General features: G+C 42.3%; 1 protein-coding gene across 2 annotated transcripts in view; it reads left to right on the top strand.

Moving 5' to 3' along the window:
- Window positions 1–14,376, top strand: part of MYO1E (myosin IE) — a 198,069-nt gene that overhangs the window by 120,081 nt on the left and 63,612 nt on the right. For both annotated transcript variants that reach the window (XM_077881290.1, XM_077881291.1), the window contains 6 exons: window positions 342–476; window positions 1,842–1,974; window positions 7,250–7,446; window positions 10,361–10,441; window positions 10,742–10,828; window positions 13,617–13,703. In XM_077881290.1, the coding sequence (XP_077737416.1) occupies window positions 342–476; window positions 1,842–1,974; window positions 7,250–7,446; window positions 10,361–10,441; window positions 10,742–10,828; window positions 13,617–13,703 (720 nt within the window). The remainder of the gene's footprint in view (window positions 1–341; window positions 477–1,841; window positions 1,975–7,249; window positions 7,447–10,360; window positions 10,442–10,741; window positions 10,829–13,616; window positions 13,704–14,376) is intronic.

Raw genomic sequence — 14,376 nt, 5'->3', positions numbered from 1 at the left:
GGGGCAGCTGCACTTTGTAAAGCCAGAAGCAAGCTGAGCAGAAATGAAGTAATTATAATCTGGCTTATTTTCCACTCTTCGGAGGGATCTCACCAACACAGCACTGCGATTCTCATTACTGGACAGAGGGGATATTCTCAGCTTTTGTAGGTCATACCAACATTAAGGACTAGAATTTGTGGAGGTGACCTGGGGCAGCTGTCCTGAAGCCCATATTTTGGAGTCGAGGACCACCCATCATTTTAGAAGTCAGGGTCAGAACATGCTCATCACCTGGGCCCGGGAGTGGTGCCTCTGCTCTGTGGGCCACACCACACACACCCTGCTTCCTTTTGCTCCAGCTCATCGAGGGCGCCTCCGCAGAGCAGAAGCACAGCCTAGGCATCACCAGCATGGACTATTATTACTACCTGAGCCTCTCTGGGTCCTACAAGGTGGATGACATTGACGATAGGCGGGAGTTTCAGGAAACACTGGTAAGTGCTGGCCCATGACCAGGCAGGGTGGGCTCAGCAGACCTGGCGTTGCCTGTGGTAGAAAGGGCAGGGAGGGGTAAAAGCAAAGAGAAGCGTGCAATTTCCACCGCGTTCTGCTGTAAGCACTTCATTTCCTTAAAAACATGCATAAGCACTCTGCAATAGCCCTGGGCCAGCTGCCTGGGGACCACTGAATGAGTTGAAATGGGTAAAAAAGTGAATTCCTCATCCCCCCACCCACATCCCGCAGGCTCTCCAATTGACCGGTGAACATTATTGTAGGTAATCCATTTACCATCCCTATTTACCTATAGCTTATATAATTGCTCAGCATTTTCCCCAGACAGATGAAGCCGAGACTACCCATCTGATCTTTTCCAACACCTCCGTGTGCTTTTCCTTCACCTCCACACTAAATGAGCAGAGGGCGACCCTCTACCCCGTGCCCTCACTCTGTGTGTGTGTTATGGTACAAAGGGTCAACCCAAGTACATGATTGGAGGGTCACATCTTCAGGGAAACGACTTAGGAAGTCAGTCTAGAACTTTCTGGAGCTGGGCTGTGTACCCATTTAGCTTCAAAGAACTGCATCACCTCTGCTTTTGGAGGCAGCCGGGCCCATCCTTCAGCCCAGATGCAGGTGCGAGGCAGGGACCCTGACAGGGCAGGTCAGGATGCAACTTGAGGGGAGCTGACCTCCTGCTTGAGGGGAGCAGGCTACTCAGGCAGACTCCATCCTGGGTGCAGGAGTGAAGACAGCATCAAGGGGCCTACATTAGTCCTAGCATATGGTTCTCGTAGGATTCAGATAAATAAGTCTTGGCATTTCAAAATGTGAAATTTTTACTGAATTTCACAGACCTTAGAAACAAGACTTTTCTATTGACGCTTCTATTGGATTTGCTGGAGATTTTTAAGCAAGATCCTTTTCGCAAGTACAATCTATTTTCGCCCTCCAGATGAGGCGAAAGATCTCCAAAGGCTCCCTGGAATAACTAGAAAAGGGGCATCAGTGCCGTTGGAGGGAGGGAGGTGACAGTAAGGATACCCCAGGGCACAAGAACAGGTTGTTGACTGTGCTACAGCTGCTGCTCCCTCTGTATATCTTTGCTCATGGAGGTCTCCAGCTGGGGGGATCACATAGAGGAACTAAAGACAGAACTGCCTTTCCAGCGTGCCTCTGAGACTTGAGAGGAATGGATGGGTGCATTGGGCAGTGACAGTGTCCTTCCAGCCGCCACTGTCGGCTAAGCCCCATGTGACTGCTTTGGGGATTGACAACTCAATCCAAGCTTTGGTTTCTTTATGACGTGCTTAGGAAGCTGGTGACCAGCTCACCCAGATGATCTGTCTTTTCTCTCCCAGCACGCGATGAATGTGATTGGGATCTTCGCGGAGGAGCAGACGCTGGTGCTGCAGATAGTGGCAGGCATCCTCCACCTGGGGAACATCAGCTTCAAAGAAGTTGGCAATTACGCAGCTGTGGAGAGTGAGGAGTGTGAGTAACTCTGGCACATAGCGGTTGAGTGGGGGTGAACGATCGGTTAGCTCCATCCCAAGTATAACCCGCTGATGTCCTTTGCTAGGGTCTCAGCTAGTGATTTGGGGAAGATATGAGGAGTCCCGTGTCCTGCTGGGCTTCTCCTGTGCACCTGCCCTCCTCACCACAGCCCACACCAGTAGGCCATTCATGAGATTGAGTTTCAGTTTACCATCAACCTTGGGGGAATCTGGCAAAATTTCACACCTTGGTATAAAAATAAAGTGACACTTGAATGAAGATGAGAGTAGTAGCTAAATAACTCCAAAGATTTGTCTCCTAATAAAAATCTTCTCTGTACCTGACATTTAGGGTCTATATTCACCTAAAGGTCCTGAAGAGCAGCTGATTGGATTTATGTCAATATGGAAGGCTCACAGATTGAGCCTGCCTATGGGTTGCCTTAGATTGGATTCTGAAAACAAACAATGGGCATTGGCTATTGTGTTGAAATTGCTGGTGATCTGGTGATCACCTTTTTTGATCACCTCTGTAGTAGTCAGAGCCTAAAGACTGATCACGTGTACTCTTAAGGAAGATACCAGTCATTCCTGCAGAGACGCGTTATTGGTTGTGCGAGCTGCAATCTGAGGCATCAGATGGCTTTCCGGGCTGCTCTCAGAACCCACACAGCCTTTAACCACCCAGGAAGACATTTCTTCCTTTCTCAGCATTCTTCCAGAATGATAAATTTAGATGCTTAGTAATAAATAGTATCCCACTCATTGCTGACAATGCAGGGAGGCTATTTCCATTCCAAATAAGGTTCTTTTTTTTAATTATATTTTTGTTTTCTTTTGTGATAAAAGAGGGAAGTTCTGCTAACTTCTGATGTCTATCTGATAAAGAGAAAGATGAATTATGTTGACCAGGGAAGTGAGTGGGGTGGAAAACAATAAATATATGTGGAGTGCATGAAGTCTAGGAACAGGACCTAATAATAACTATGTTTCCAGACTTATGTACATTTTCCTTCACATTTAACAAATGCACGTAAGTATCCAGGAGGGTCATTAACACTTGTCCTTTTAACATTGACACTGTGGGTTGCTTGGTGGAAGCAGAATGAATTTCGCTTGTCTTTTTGGATAGTACAATCTTTTATCCCCTCTTTATGCTGGAGGACAAAACAAGTCTGACACAGCAAGCATTCCCCCGTATACTTGAGCCAAGCAGTGGTTCATTGCACATTGATGTCCGGAGGAAGTAGCCTCCTCAGCCAATTGGGTGAGGCCCAGGATTGGCAACTCCCTTTAAATGCCCTGATGTGGACATGGTAGAGTGATGGAGATTAGGAGAGGCTGTGCTTGAGCAAAGAGATCTAACAAAGAATTGGGCCCTCCTTCTGATAATTTGTTTCCTCCTCAGTTGGTATATATTAAAATGAGTCATTACCCCTTAGAAGAGTTTCCCATCTACCCCTTTGCTCGTCATCTTGTTCCCTTCCCCAGAAGGCACCAAAGTTTCCAGTCTCTTGTATCCGTTTCAGGGGATATGTGTTCCAGAGCAATGACGCTTGTCCATTTTTTTTTCTCACTTTTATGCATTAATGGGAGCATAGAACATAATGTTCTACAGTTGCTTTTCCTCTTAACATTATGTCTTGAAGATTATTCTACTCATTAAGAGCTTCATCCTTTTTTAGCTACTTAGTATTCCACTGCTTGGCTATGTGTACTTTTATTGAACCAATCATCTGTTGGTGGATATCAGAGTGGAACTTCTGCTAGTACAATACTGAATGAATGAACACACTAAAATGAATAACCTACTTTATATCATCTTTCTCGTGTTTGAGTATATCCCGTGGAATAAATTTTTAGAGGCAAGTGTTAGCCCATGTTTTTATAACAGAAGAAAGCAGACTTTCTCAAGCTATTGTAGAAAAAGACGATAAGATTCCCGGCACAGGGATCCCTGGGTGGCACAGCGGTTTGGCGCCTGCCTTTGGCCCAGGGCGCGATCCTGGAGACCTGGGATCGAATCCCACGTCAGGCTCCCGGTGCATGGAGCCTGCTTCTCCCTCCTCCTGTGTCTCTGCCTCTTTCTCTCTATGTCTATCATGAATAAATAAATAAATCTTTAAAAAAAAAAAAAAAAAAAAGATTCCCGGCACAGCTGACCTAACAAAGCAAAACAGACATCCGTGACAACAGGTTTTGTTGTTGACCTGACCTTAGACTAATGGAGCTGTTAGGGTTTTCTAAGCCAAAGCTTTACATTGCTGAGCAGTCAAACAAATCTCAACTTAGGCACATAGGTATCCATCATAATCACTGCAGTAAGATGACATACTTTTGGAAACAAGTCTTGCTCAAAAGACATTAGCCTATGAATTTTGTTGAAGGGGAAAAAAATGCATGAAAAGCAATAGGAAATACAAGTGACAATGGCCATCTTTTTTGCGGTGTTACTGATGGATTAGAGTGCATGGAACCTCAACACCAAAGACAGCCCACATTACCTTGCCACTTATTTTATATTTATAAAACAGTATTTTGTTTTTGCTACATCTTTTTATCTTATCTTCTCTGTACTTCAGATGTCAACCGAAAAATTAGTCCAACTTTGCTTTACACTTAAATGCAATAAGAGAAATCTGTTCTCATTATCAAAATGTGTTGAAACATTACTTTCTAGCAGGTTCTTTTATGTTCTATGTAACTCTAACTACAGCAGTCACATCAGCATTTTGAAATTAAGCCAAGCCTCCTCCCCCCAGCCCCATCACTCCCCCACAACCCTGTACTTCTGTACTGAGGTTCTTCTGCAGCCACACCTGCACACACCTTCATGGAAATTCACAGCCTGCAGGAAGTCAATATGAGAAGCCCTATCATTTCAGCACCAGGGCAGCCACTGGTGAAAATATAGGGCCGTAAAAGCTTGTACTTGAAAAACATGGCATGGATTTCCAAAAACATGGAAATCTAAGCAAGTCCTAGATTTCCTCTTTAAACTTCTTAATGGTTTCCCTAAGCTTGTGGCTCTGATTCTTGGCCAGATTCCATGCCTCGTTTTCCAGGTGCCTACGGTCCTTCACTCCTGCCTTCTACAGAAGCAGTGGGACTTGGAAGTTAGTATATTTCTTTTTCAGTTTTAGATAATGACCCAGGGGCTTAGTGTTGTATTTCTTTAGTTACGATCATAAAGATAATGGCATAAACATTTTTACGAAATATTTTAACTGTGTCCCTATTTTAGCACGATTAGGGGCTTGGGAGAAGCCCATATTTACAAAACCGACAAATGGAGGCTAATTATTCATTGTATCAAGGTATGGACTGTGTAGTTACCATGAACAGTGAGGGGCCCTGTGAATTTACTACAAACCATTGGTAATAATATCCACTGTATCAAGTGAGACATATATGTGTCTAACTGCCTAGTGGTGTGATGATAACCAACATTATAGCTTCCCGTTAGTAAAGGCCACTTTATATGTTAGATACTTTGGTAAATGTCTCTTGGTTTTCCCAATAACCGTGCACGTGTCTACTGTGGCTTATGGATATCTTATGTCCTTGTTTTGTGCAAAGGTTTTCAATTTAGTGGAAGACACATCCAGATTCCTAAACATACGTGTTAACATTAAAACCAAACTAAAGGAATTGTCCATTGGCAAATGAGTGTACTTGATCTTGTTCACGTGCCCTTTGTAAAAGGAAGCCCGTCTACTAGTCAGAGCATTTCTGCAGAATGCTAGCATAGCAAATAGATACCTTGTTCTGGCATTACACTTCTTCAAACGCATTCATTGACTTAATCTCATTGGAAGGTATATACTGAGAAATGTCAGCCCGTTCATTCTAGCACCATCTGTGAAATTCAGATTATCCTTTATTGGGAGGCTTGTGATTTTTAAGCATTATCATAAAGTCTTTAACAAAATCCTTTTATGAGAAACTTTTGATACAGTTTTATGTAAGAAAAAGAAGACTCAAATCCAAGTTTAGAGTTTGGATTTGTGTCCATGAAAATCTTTCATTCATAGTACAAAAAGATCTGAGCATTCTTTCATGACCCAGAATGGTATCATTTAGTCACATTAGAGTATTTGGAGATGAAATCAAGAAAATCCATTTATATCACTGGCCCTCCTCTTGGCAAGTCTCATGACCTGAAACAAGTTACTAAGCCATCTATTCAGCTTTTCTATTGGAAGACCAAAACTATGTTACTACGTATCCATAGGATGGGACATGAATAGCACAAATGCCCCCCATTTCACTCCATATGCCTCTCCCAGAGAAACCTTATGGATCACACCTCCCCAGAAACCATTCAGGCCCCCTTTGCCTCAGCCCAAATTTCTCATACTATTCAAGGACCTCCAGTGTCAGAGTCACCCTAACCTTGTAATCTCCTACCATTTCAGCTAAAGCCTATGCTAGTCCATTTGCTGCATCTTGACCATATCTCTTACATCACTGCCTCCATACTTGTGCATACCCCATTGTCCTCCCCTCTTCTGTCTTCCTCTGCATCTGTACAAATCCTATTCATCCTTTAAGGCCCCATCCAAATTCCTCATCTTCCTCGACTACCCCAGCAAGCCATAACAGCTTCCTGTTCTAGATTCCTCCTGGACTTTATTGTCTTCCTGTATCACCTGTTGAACTTTTTAGTAGGCTTCTTAATTTGATAAGCTATCCATGCCTCATCTAGGTTGTCTTCAAGATTTCTTAATATTTTGTGTGCTGTCCTCTCTAGTAACTCTACACATGGTAAGCATTGAAGAAATACGAGATTGCATATGATTATTAGTTCTGTGGTACCAGGTGCTTCAACATCTTTGGAAATGATTCTATGAAAACACTATATCAGAAAGGAAGAAAACACTTTTTGGAGCCAAAGAAATGTCTCTTGATTTAGTTCCTTCCGGGCTACCTTGCTGCAAGCTTGGAAAGATGTCCATTTTAGGCATTTAATTGTGATCTCAGTAGGGGGGATTGGTTCACCATCCTTCTTGGATCACTGATTTGTATTATTGGAAGTCTCAGTCATAGGAATTGACTCATGTAATAGAACAATTGAGAAAAACAAAGTGGCGGGATGTGTGTGGGACTGCTGCTTAGCAGTCTTCAGTAGAGTAAAAGTTTTTGGGGACCAATAATGGTGTCTTGTATGTGTGTCTTATGTGTGCATACACACACAAAAGTGCTTCCATGTGTTTATGAAATAAATTGCTTAGATTCTGAAAGACAATCATGTTTTATTTGGTTTTTCATAGTTTTGGCTTTTCCTGCATATCTTCTGGGAATAAACCAGGACCGGTTGAAAGAGAAGCTCACAAGCCGGCAGATGGATAGCAAGTGGGGAGGCAAGTCGGAGTCTATCCATGTGACCCTCAATGTGGAGCAGGCCTGTTACACCAGGGATGCACTTGCCAAGGCTCTGCACGCCCGGGTCTTTGATTTCTTGGTAGATGTAAGTAAACATAAGTTAACATTGATGGTATTTCACATCTTAGCTCTAGAGAGTAAAACTACTTAGGGCTTTGCTTTCATGTTTGGCTTGTTCCTTATAACCATTAGCTCATTCCTCCACTTTCTATCCTTTGACCCTGGGATCATTTACTCCCATTTTTACTTACAGAGGTGTCTGGAAGACACTAATATGGTAACAACTTCTATGGACAAAATATTTGGTACAGCCAGAACTACAAACATAAAAAGGAGAGACCTGTGGTCGTGAAACCTTATTGACTTTTGAACCTAAAGCTTTATAATACTGTATTTGTCATGAATTGCTGTGTTACAAATTAAACCCCCAAAATTAATGGCTTAAAACAATAAGCATTAATTCTGTCACAGTTTCTGTGGGATAGGTATTTGCAAGTGCCTTAGCTTGGTGGTTCTGACTTAGGGATGAGGCCAAAGTCAAGATGCTGATTGGAGCTACTGTCATCTCAAGGCTTGACTAGGCTTGGAAAGTCTAGTTCTAAGATGGTGCACTCATATGGCTGTTGGCAGGACGACTCAGATCCCTGCTGCATGAACTTGCTTGTAGGCTGTTTGAATATCCTCACAACACGGCAGTTGGTTTCCCCCAGATGGGGTGATCTAAGAGAGAACAAGGAAGAAGCCACAAAGCTTTTAATTTGTAAGCTTGAACTCAAATATTGACATTGTGCCATATTCTAGTGATTAGAAGCGAGTCACTAAGTACAGCCCACAGATAAGGGAAGGAGAATTAGGTTCTGCCTTTTGAATGGAAGAATATCAAAGGCTTTTTAGATAGATTTTAAAACTACCATAGACTGTTTTTATAATGACATAATCATATATACTTATATATGCATGTGCATATATACTTATTTATTTACATATGTATACTACATATAGATTCTGAAAATTAGTCTTTTGGCAGTGTAGAACTGCCAGTGACAATCGATGTTAATCACCATCGCCTCCAAACGGTAGAATGAAATAGCAAACACTTATCTAGGCCTTACTATGTGCCAGATGCCATTCTAAGTATTTCAGTACAAAATAATGCAATTCTTCCAACAACCATGTGACTTAGGTATAATTATCCCTATTTTACAGATCACTTAGGCATAGGGAGGCTAAGGAGTTTAGCCAAAGTCACAGCACTATTAAGTGATAAATCTAGGAATGACACCCAGGTAATTTGGGAGTGTTCTAACCGTCCTACTCCTCTGCCTTTTATCTATTCAAGCTAGAAAGAACCATAGCGGGACCCTAGGGAAAGAACAGCAGCATAGCCATTAGCTCTAAAAAGTCTATTTGAATCCAGGCAACAGTCTCTATATATAAGGCTTAAAGTGTGGTTAGGTGTGGTTAGGGTTGAGTAGGGCAGGGCAGGATAGGGTAATTATTTTGTGTACTTTCTGTGGAAGGTCAGGGTTATACTAAACATTAGTCATGCTTTTAACTTGTCCAGACTCCTCATTTTACTGACAAGGGAATCTTAAGCCTAAGGATCAGTGGATTTACCTGAGGCCATTCATCAAGAGATTGGTACCAAATTGACAGTAGAACCCACATCTCTTGTCTCTTTGTTCACCATGCCTTCCAGTGCTGGGCTTCCTACCTCATTTCCTTTTTGCCTGCCCTTTATTTTTTGTGTGGTGAAAGCAGATGGACGCCCCATGTAATTAGAGCTGACATTTACTGGGCACTGAGCATGTGCCAAGCACTGGGCTGAGTGCTGTATGTCATTACCCATTAGCTCACAAACGATGCCACGTCATTTTCTTGGCCCGGGAAACACCTCGGGGTGCTTCCACATTCATCCAGGTGTTCGCTACCTCTGGGAACTTCTCTCCTGTGTTCCTCCATGCCCTGCCGCCCTCCTCAGGCCCCTAGAACCTGCACCCACCCTCTCTTATGAAGTCTAGCCATTGGCTTGCTTGTCCCTTCCTTTTAAAAATTTCTTTTTTAATTTTATTTGTTCATGAGAGACACACACACACACACAGAGGCAGATACACAGGCAGAGGGAGAAGCAGGCTCCATGCAGGGAGCCCAACGTGGGACTCGATCCAGGGTCTCCAGGATCACACCCTGGGCTGAAGGCAGGTGCTAAACTGCTGAGCCACCAGGGCTGCCCTTCTTTTAAATTTTTTTTAATTTCTTTTTTAATTTTATTGCATGTCCCTTCTCATAGTGATCCAGAACACAGATGTAGTAGATGTCATGCTGTTCCACAGAGCCCTAGATCCTGCCTCTGGCCCAGGGCAGGCGTGGGGATTCTAATGTCACCGTCATTGACAAAATCTTATCAAGGATTAAATGAAGCACATGGAAAGTACTGAGCAAAGCCTGGCACAGGCAAATGGTAGATACACAGAGGCTGCTTATCTTACCATCACTCTAATAATAATTGCTGGTATTATTATCCATAGCCGGCTCACCCTCTCTCTAAGCACCTGACTTCAGACATTGTCTTCGCATGGCTATCCCTCCCAGCTGTGTCAGGGGGTCATTAAATGGCTACTGAATGGGGTCAGTGGAATAAATAATATTTATGGATGTTTGTCTTATTGGTTCTTTATATGAAGTAGGTTTTACTTCAGTCATCCAAGATGACATTTTCTTCTAATTCTTCAGACTTCCTGAGAAAAACTAACTGCCAGAAGTTAATGGCTTTCATTAAGCAATCATAGTTTTTTTGGATCCTGGTGGTTTCCCAGAGTACTTGACCTTGCACCAAGACTTTTTTTTGAAGCTGCAAGTCACCTCTCTTCTTGTCATCCTCTGCTTGCAGCAGGCAGTAGCATCTGCTGTATACAGTCTTGCTCCCCATTCCCCCACACCTGCCCCTCTCTAATAGAAAAGGAAAGGAGTTAATTGCCATGCTGGTTGCTTTCTCCTAGTCCATCAACAAAGCAATGGAAAAGGACCACGAAGAATACAACATTGGTGTCCTGGACATCTATGGCTTTGAAATATTCCAGGTAAGACCAGTCTGAACAACTCAAGGCTGTGGGAGGGTGATGCATTATATCTGGCTTGAAAGACACAATCTAGGTAATGGAAAAAACCTCACTGCCGTTCATTCTTCCCTCTGTGAGTTCTTCATGTACCTTTACTAAATTAGTTTCTCCTAAATATAAACTATGTTGCTGTCTACCAATGCCTCCAGCATTTCTGTTAAGGCTTCTCACATGGAAGCATTTCACTTAACCACTTAAGAAGAGACTTCATAATGATTTCACAGAAACAATTACATGCAAGTGACTTTTTTTTCTTTTCAGAAAAATGGCTTTGAACAATTTTGTATCAATTTTGTCAATGAAAAATTACAGCAGATTTTTATTGAACTGACATTAAAGGCAGAACAGGTAAGCAGTCCCTCTTCTTTCACCTGGTTTTATTTCTAATGTGTTTTGTTTAAAAGATACAAAAGTCTCTCTTTTGGTACTAGATTCAAGTTTTAGTCTTGTGTTAGGAAATGTACTTAATAAAGTCAGGCAGAAAAACCATATGCCATTGTGACATTTTAGTCTATGAAATGTAAACACCATCTGGTACAGTTTCTTTCTCCTTTAAGCAAATGATGTTGTGAAGTTGGACTTATTACTGGCTGCTTTTACTACTCTGACTCATTGACCGAGTGGAAAATGGAAACCTAGTTCCAACCCCAATTGTCCATGGCATGGACTGCGTTCCAGAGAAAAAACTTTGGTTTTCTCAGATTTGCTCTACTCCCAGTCTTCCTTAAAAATAAATGTGTCTTGGGGGCACCTGGGGGCCCAGTTGGTTAAGTGGCCACCTTCAGCTCAGGTCATGATCGAGTCCTGGGATCGAGTCCCACATTGGGCTCCCTGCTCAGTAGAGGATCTCCCTTTCCCTCTGCCACTCCTCTTGCTTGTGCCCTCTCTCTCTCTCTCTCTCTCTCTCTCTCAAATCAATAAATTAAATCTTTTTAAAAATAAAATAAATCGGACAGCCCAGGTGGCTCAGCAGTTTAGTGACGCCTTCAGCCCGGGGCATGATCCTGGAGACCCGGGATCGAGTCCCGTGTCGGGCTCCCTGCATGGAGCCTGCTTCTCCCTCTGCCTCTCTCTCTGCCTGTGTCTCTGCCTCTCTCTCTCTCTGTCTCTGTCTCTCTCTCTCTCTCTCTGTCTCTCTGAATAAATAAATAAATAAATCTTTTTTTAAAAAATAAAAAATAATAAAACAAATGCCATAATCTCATATTAAATATTTAAAAAATAATAAATATGTCCTTAACAAAGTTCATATTTTTTTATTCTGACTTGAAGTGTCTTGCTTATAGTTTCTCCTCAAAGTTTCCTTTTATTGTGGGTTCCATGTTGTTTTGAATTCCTAGGGTTGCTGTCACAAAGTCCCGCCAACTGAGTGGCTCTAAACAACAGAAATTTCTTCTGTCATAGTTCGGGAGGCCAGAGTCTGAAACCAAAGTGTCCCGAGGGCCACATGCCTTCCTTGCCTCTTCAGCTTCGGGGGCTCCTAGTGATCTTCGTCCTGTCAGAGCAACTCCAAGCTCTGCCTCTCCCTTCACGTGGCTTCTCCTCTCTGTATTTCTCTGTGCCCAACTCTCCCCCCCTTCTTTCTTTTGCAAAGGCACCAGTCATTGGATTAAGGGATCACCCTAAATCCAGGATGGTTTCATTTACAAGATCTTTAGCTAATTATATCTCAAAGATCTGATTTCTAAACCTCACATTCCGAAGTTCTCGGGGGACATGAAATCTCAGGGGATACATGTAACCCAGTATACATATGAAAAGCTGTTTGGGGGACATTAGGTCATGGAAGTGTTCATACCTCTGTGACCAGTGGTTTCCACAGAAATCTCTGCCCTGGTGTTCTAGTCTTCCATCATGTCAGAGCAGCATAACCAGGGTAAAACGTGGTAGGGACTGAGACCAGATGATGTAGGCAGAGACTAGATCATATAGGAATGTTGTACAGCGTGGTGGAAACTTAAGATTTTGTAGCAAGTATGATGGGAAACCACGGGGGAATTGTGAGCAGAGAGTGTGACATGGTCTGATTTGTGTTTTTGAAAAGGTTATTCAGGCTCTATAGACTTATGGAGTAGGACAAGAAGACAAACAGGAGTGGACATATAAAAGCCAGTTAGGAGGCTGGGCAGGAAATGGTGGAGTGTAGACAATGATGATACCATCAGAGGTTGTAACACTGTGAGAGGTGGTCTGATTCGCCATGTGTTTTGGAAAGGGAGTCAACAGGACTTACTCAAAATAATTAACAATGAGCCAAGAAGGGAAGGGGAATTAAAGATGATTTCTCCCTTTGTAGCTTGAATCGCAAGGCAGTGGTGATCGTGGGGAAATGCAGAATCAGATCTCCACTGAACAGGTTACATTTGTAAGGCCTATGACAATATCTGAACAGAGACTCTAATGGGTGAAATGTGTATGACCCTGGAACTCAGTGGGGTGGTCTAGACTAGAGAAGTAAATTGAGGGGGCATTAGCCTCTAGGTTCTATTTAAAACCATGGGATTGATTGAAATCTCCTAGAGAAGCAGGGCTGAGAATACAGGAAGGCTGGAAGATTGAGTCCAGAGGCTCCCATCAGGTGAAGATCTGGAAAGAAGCTAACAAAGCAAGACTGGTGAGGAAGGAGGGAAACCAGGAGAATGTGGTGGGATTAATCAGATTAAACCAGCAAGTGACCTGAGTAAGAGGCCTTCCCCTTGGATGCCTAGAGGCTAATCTGTACTGCTGTCCTTAGGCTAAATTCAGAGATCTTTTCTAACTGGACCTATATAGTTTAAGCCATATTAAATGGCCATCATTTGTATATCAAGAATGGTTGTGTGGTAACAAATTTCACATGGTTCAAACTAAAAATGACCAAGCATGGGGCATCGGGCTCCCTCAGTCAGTAGAGCATTTGACCCTTCATCTCAGGGTCATGCGTTCAAGTCCCACATTGGACATAGAATTTACTTAAAAAAATATATATATTCTTTTTCTAACCCTCTTAGAAAAAAGGAGAAAGTTCCCATTTTATGTCAAAGAGCATTCAAATTTTCCTTTGGTGGCCATCTGTATGACTTTGACAGTCACTGGTGCAGAGCTCCAGCTAGTCTTCACTGGGCAATAATGTGAATCCTCGCTTTCTGTCCCTCAGGAAGAATATGTTCAAGAGGGAATAAGATGGACACCCATTGAGTACTTTAATAACAAAATCGTGTGTGACCTCATTGAGAACAAAATTGTAAGTATCAGTCTGGTGTGTCTCTTCACTGCACACAGGTTTATGTCAAGTGGGTTTTTGTTCTCTGTGTCATTGTTTTAGAGTAGGGGGAGTGACAATTCTGATTTGCAGAGAATTTTGGTGATTACATCAATTGTGTATATAAGTATATGTAGTAATAGGAATATGCAGATGTGAATAAAGTGTCGATTTACAAATGGAAGTTGTTACTGAACTCTGAGAGAAGACCTCTATGACTTACCTGGGTGGCATAGTGAATGAAGAGACATAAAACTGGCCCTGCCTTTTGGACCATCTTATACCCCTTCTAGGACTGTAGCCCTAAAATTTTTCCAAAAGAAAACAAGAAGAATGCAGGCAGAGATCTCCACAGTACTATTTATTTTATTTTGTTTTTTATAAAAGTCCAAAACTGGAAATGGTAAAAGCATCCAAAGACAATTCAGTTGTTAAAAAAAACTATAGCGTATCAGAGCAGAAAAATATAGCCATTAAAATAGTAAGTATGAAGACTATGTAAAACATGAAGATTGTTTATAAAATAGTGCTATGCAGAAAAAAAGTAATGCGTGAGAGAATGTGTATGCTGTGTAACTGTAAACCATCCTCTGTGGCTAAAATCGAACATTAAGAAATGAATTAGAGTTAAAGGGAAATGTTTTCATTTGTCTTT

This window comes from Canis aureus, chromosome 32 (genome assembly GCF_053574225.1).
Source record: "Canis aureus isolate CA01 chromosome 32, VMU_Caureus_v.1.0, whole genome shotgun sequence".
Lineage (NCBI taxonomy): Eukaryota > Metazoa > Chordata > Mammalia > Carnivora > Canidae > Canis > Canis aureus.
The sequence above is the reverse complement of the archived record's forward strand: the minus strand, read 5'-3'. Positions and strand labels throughout refer to the sequence as shown.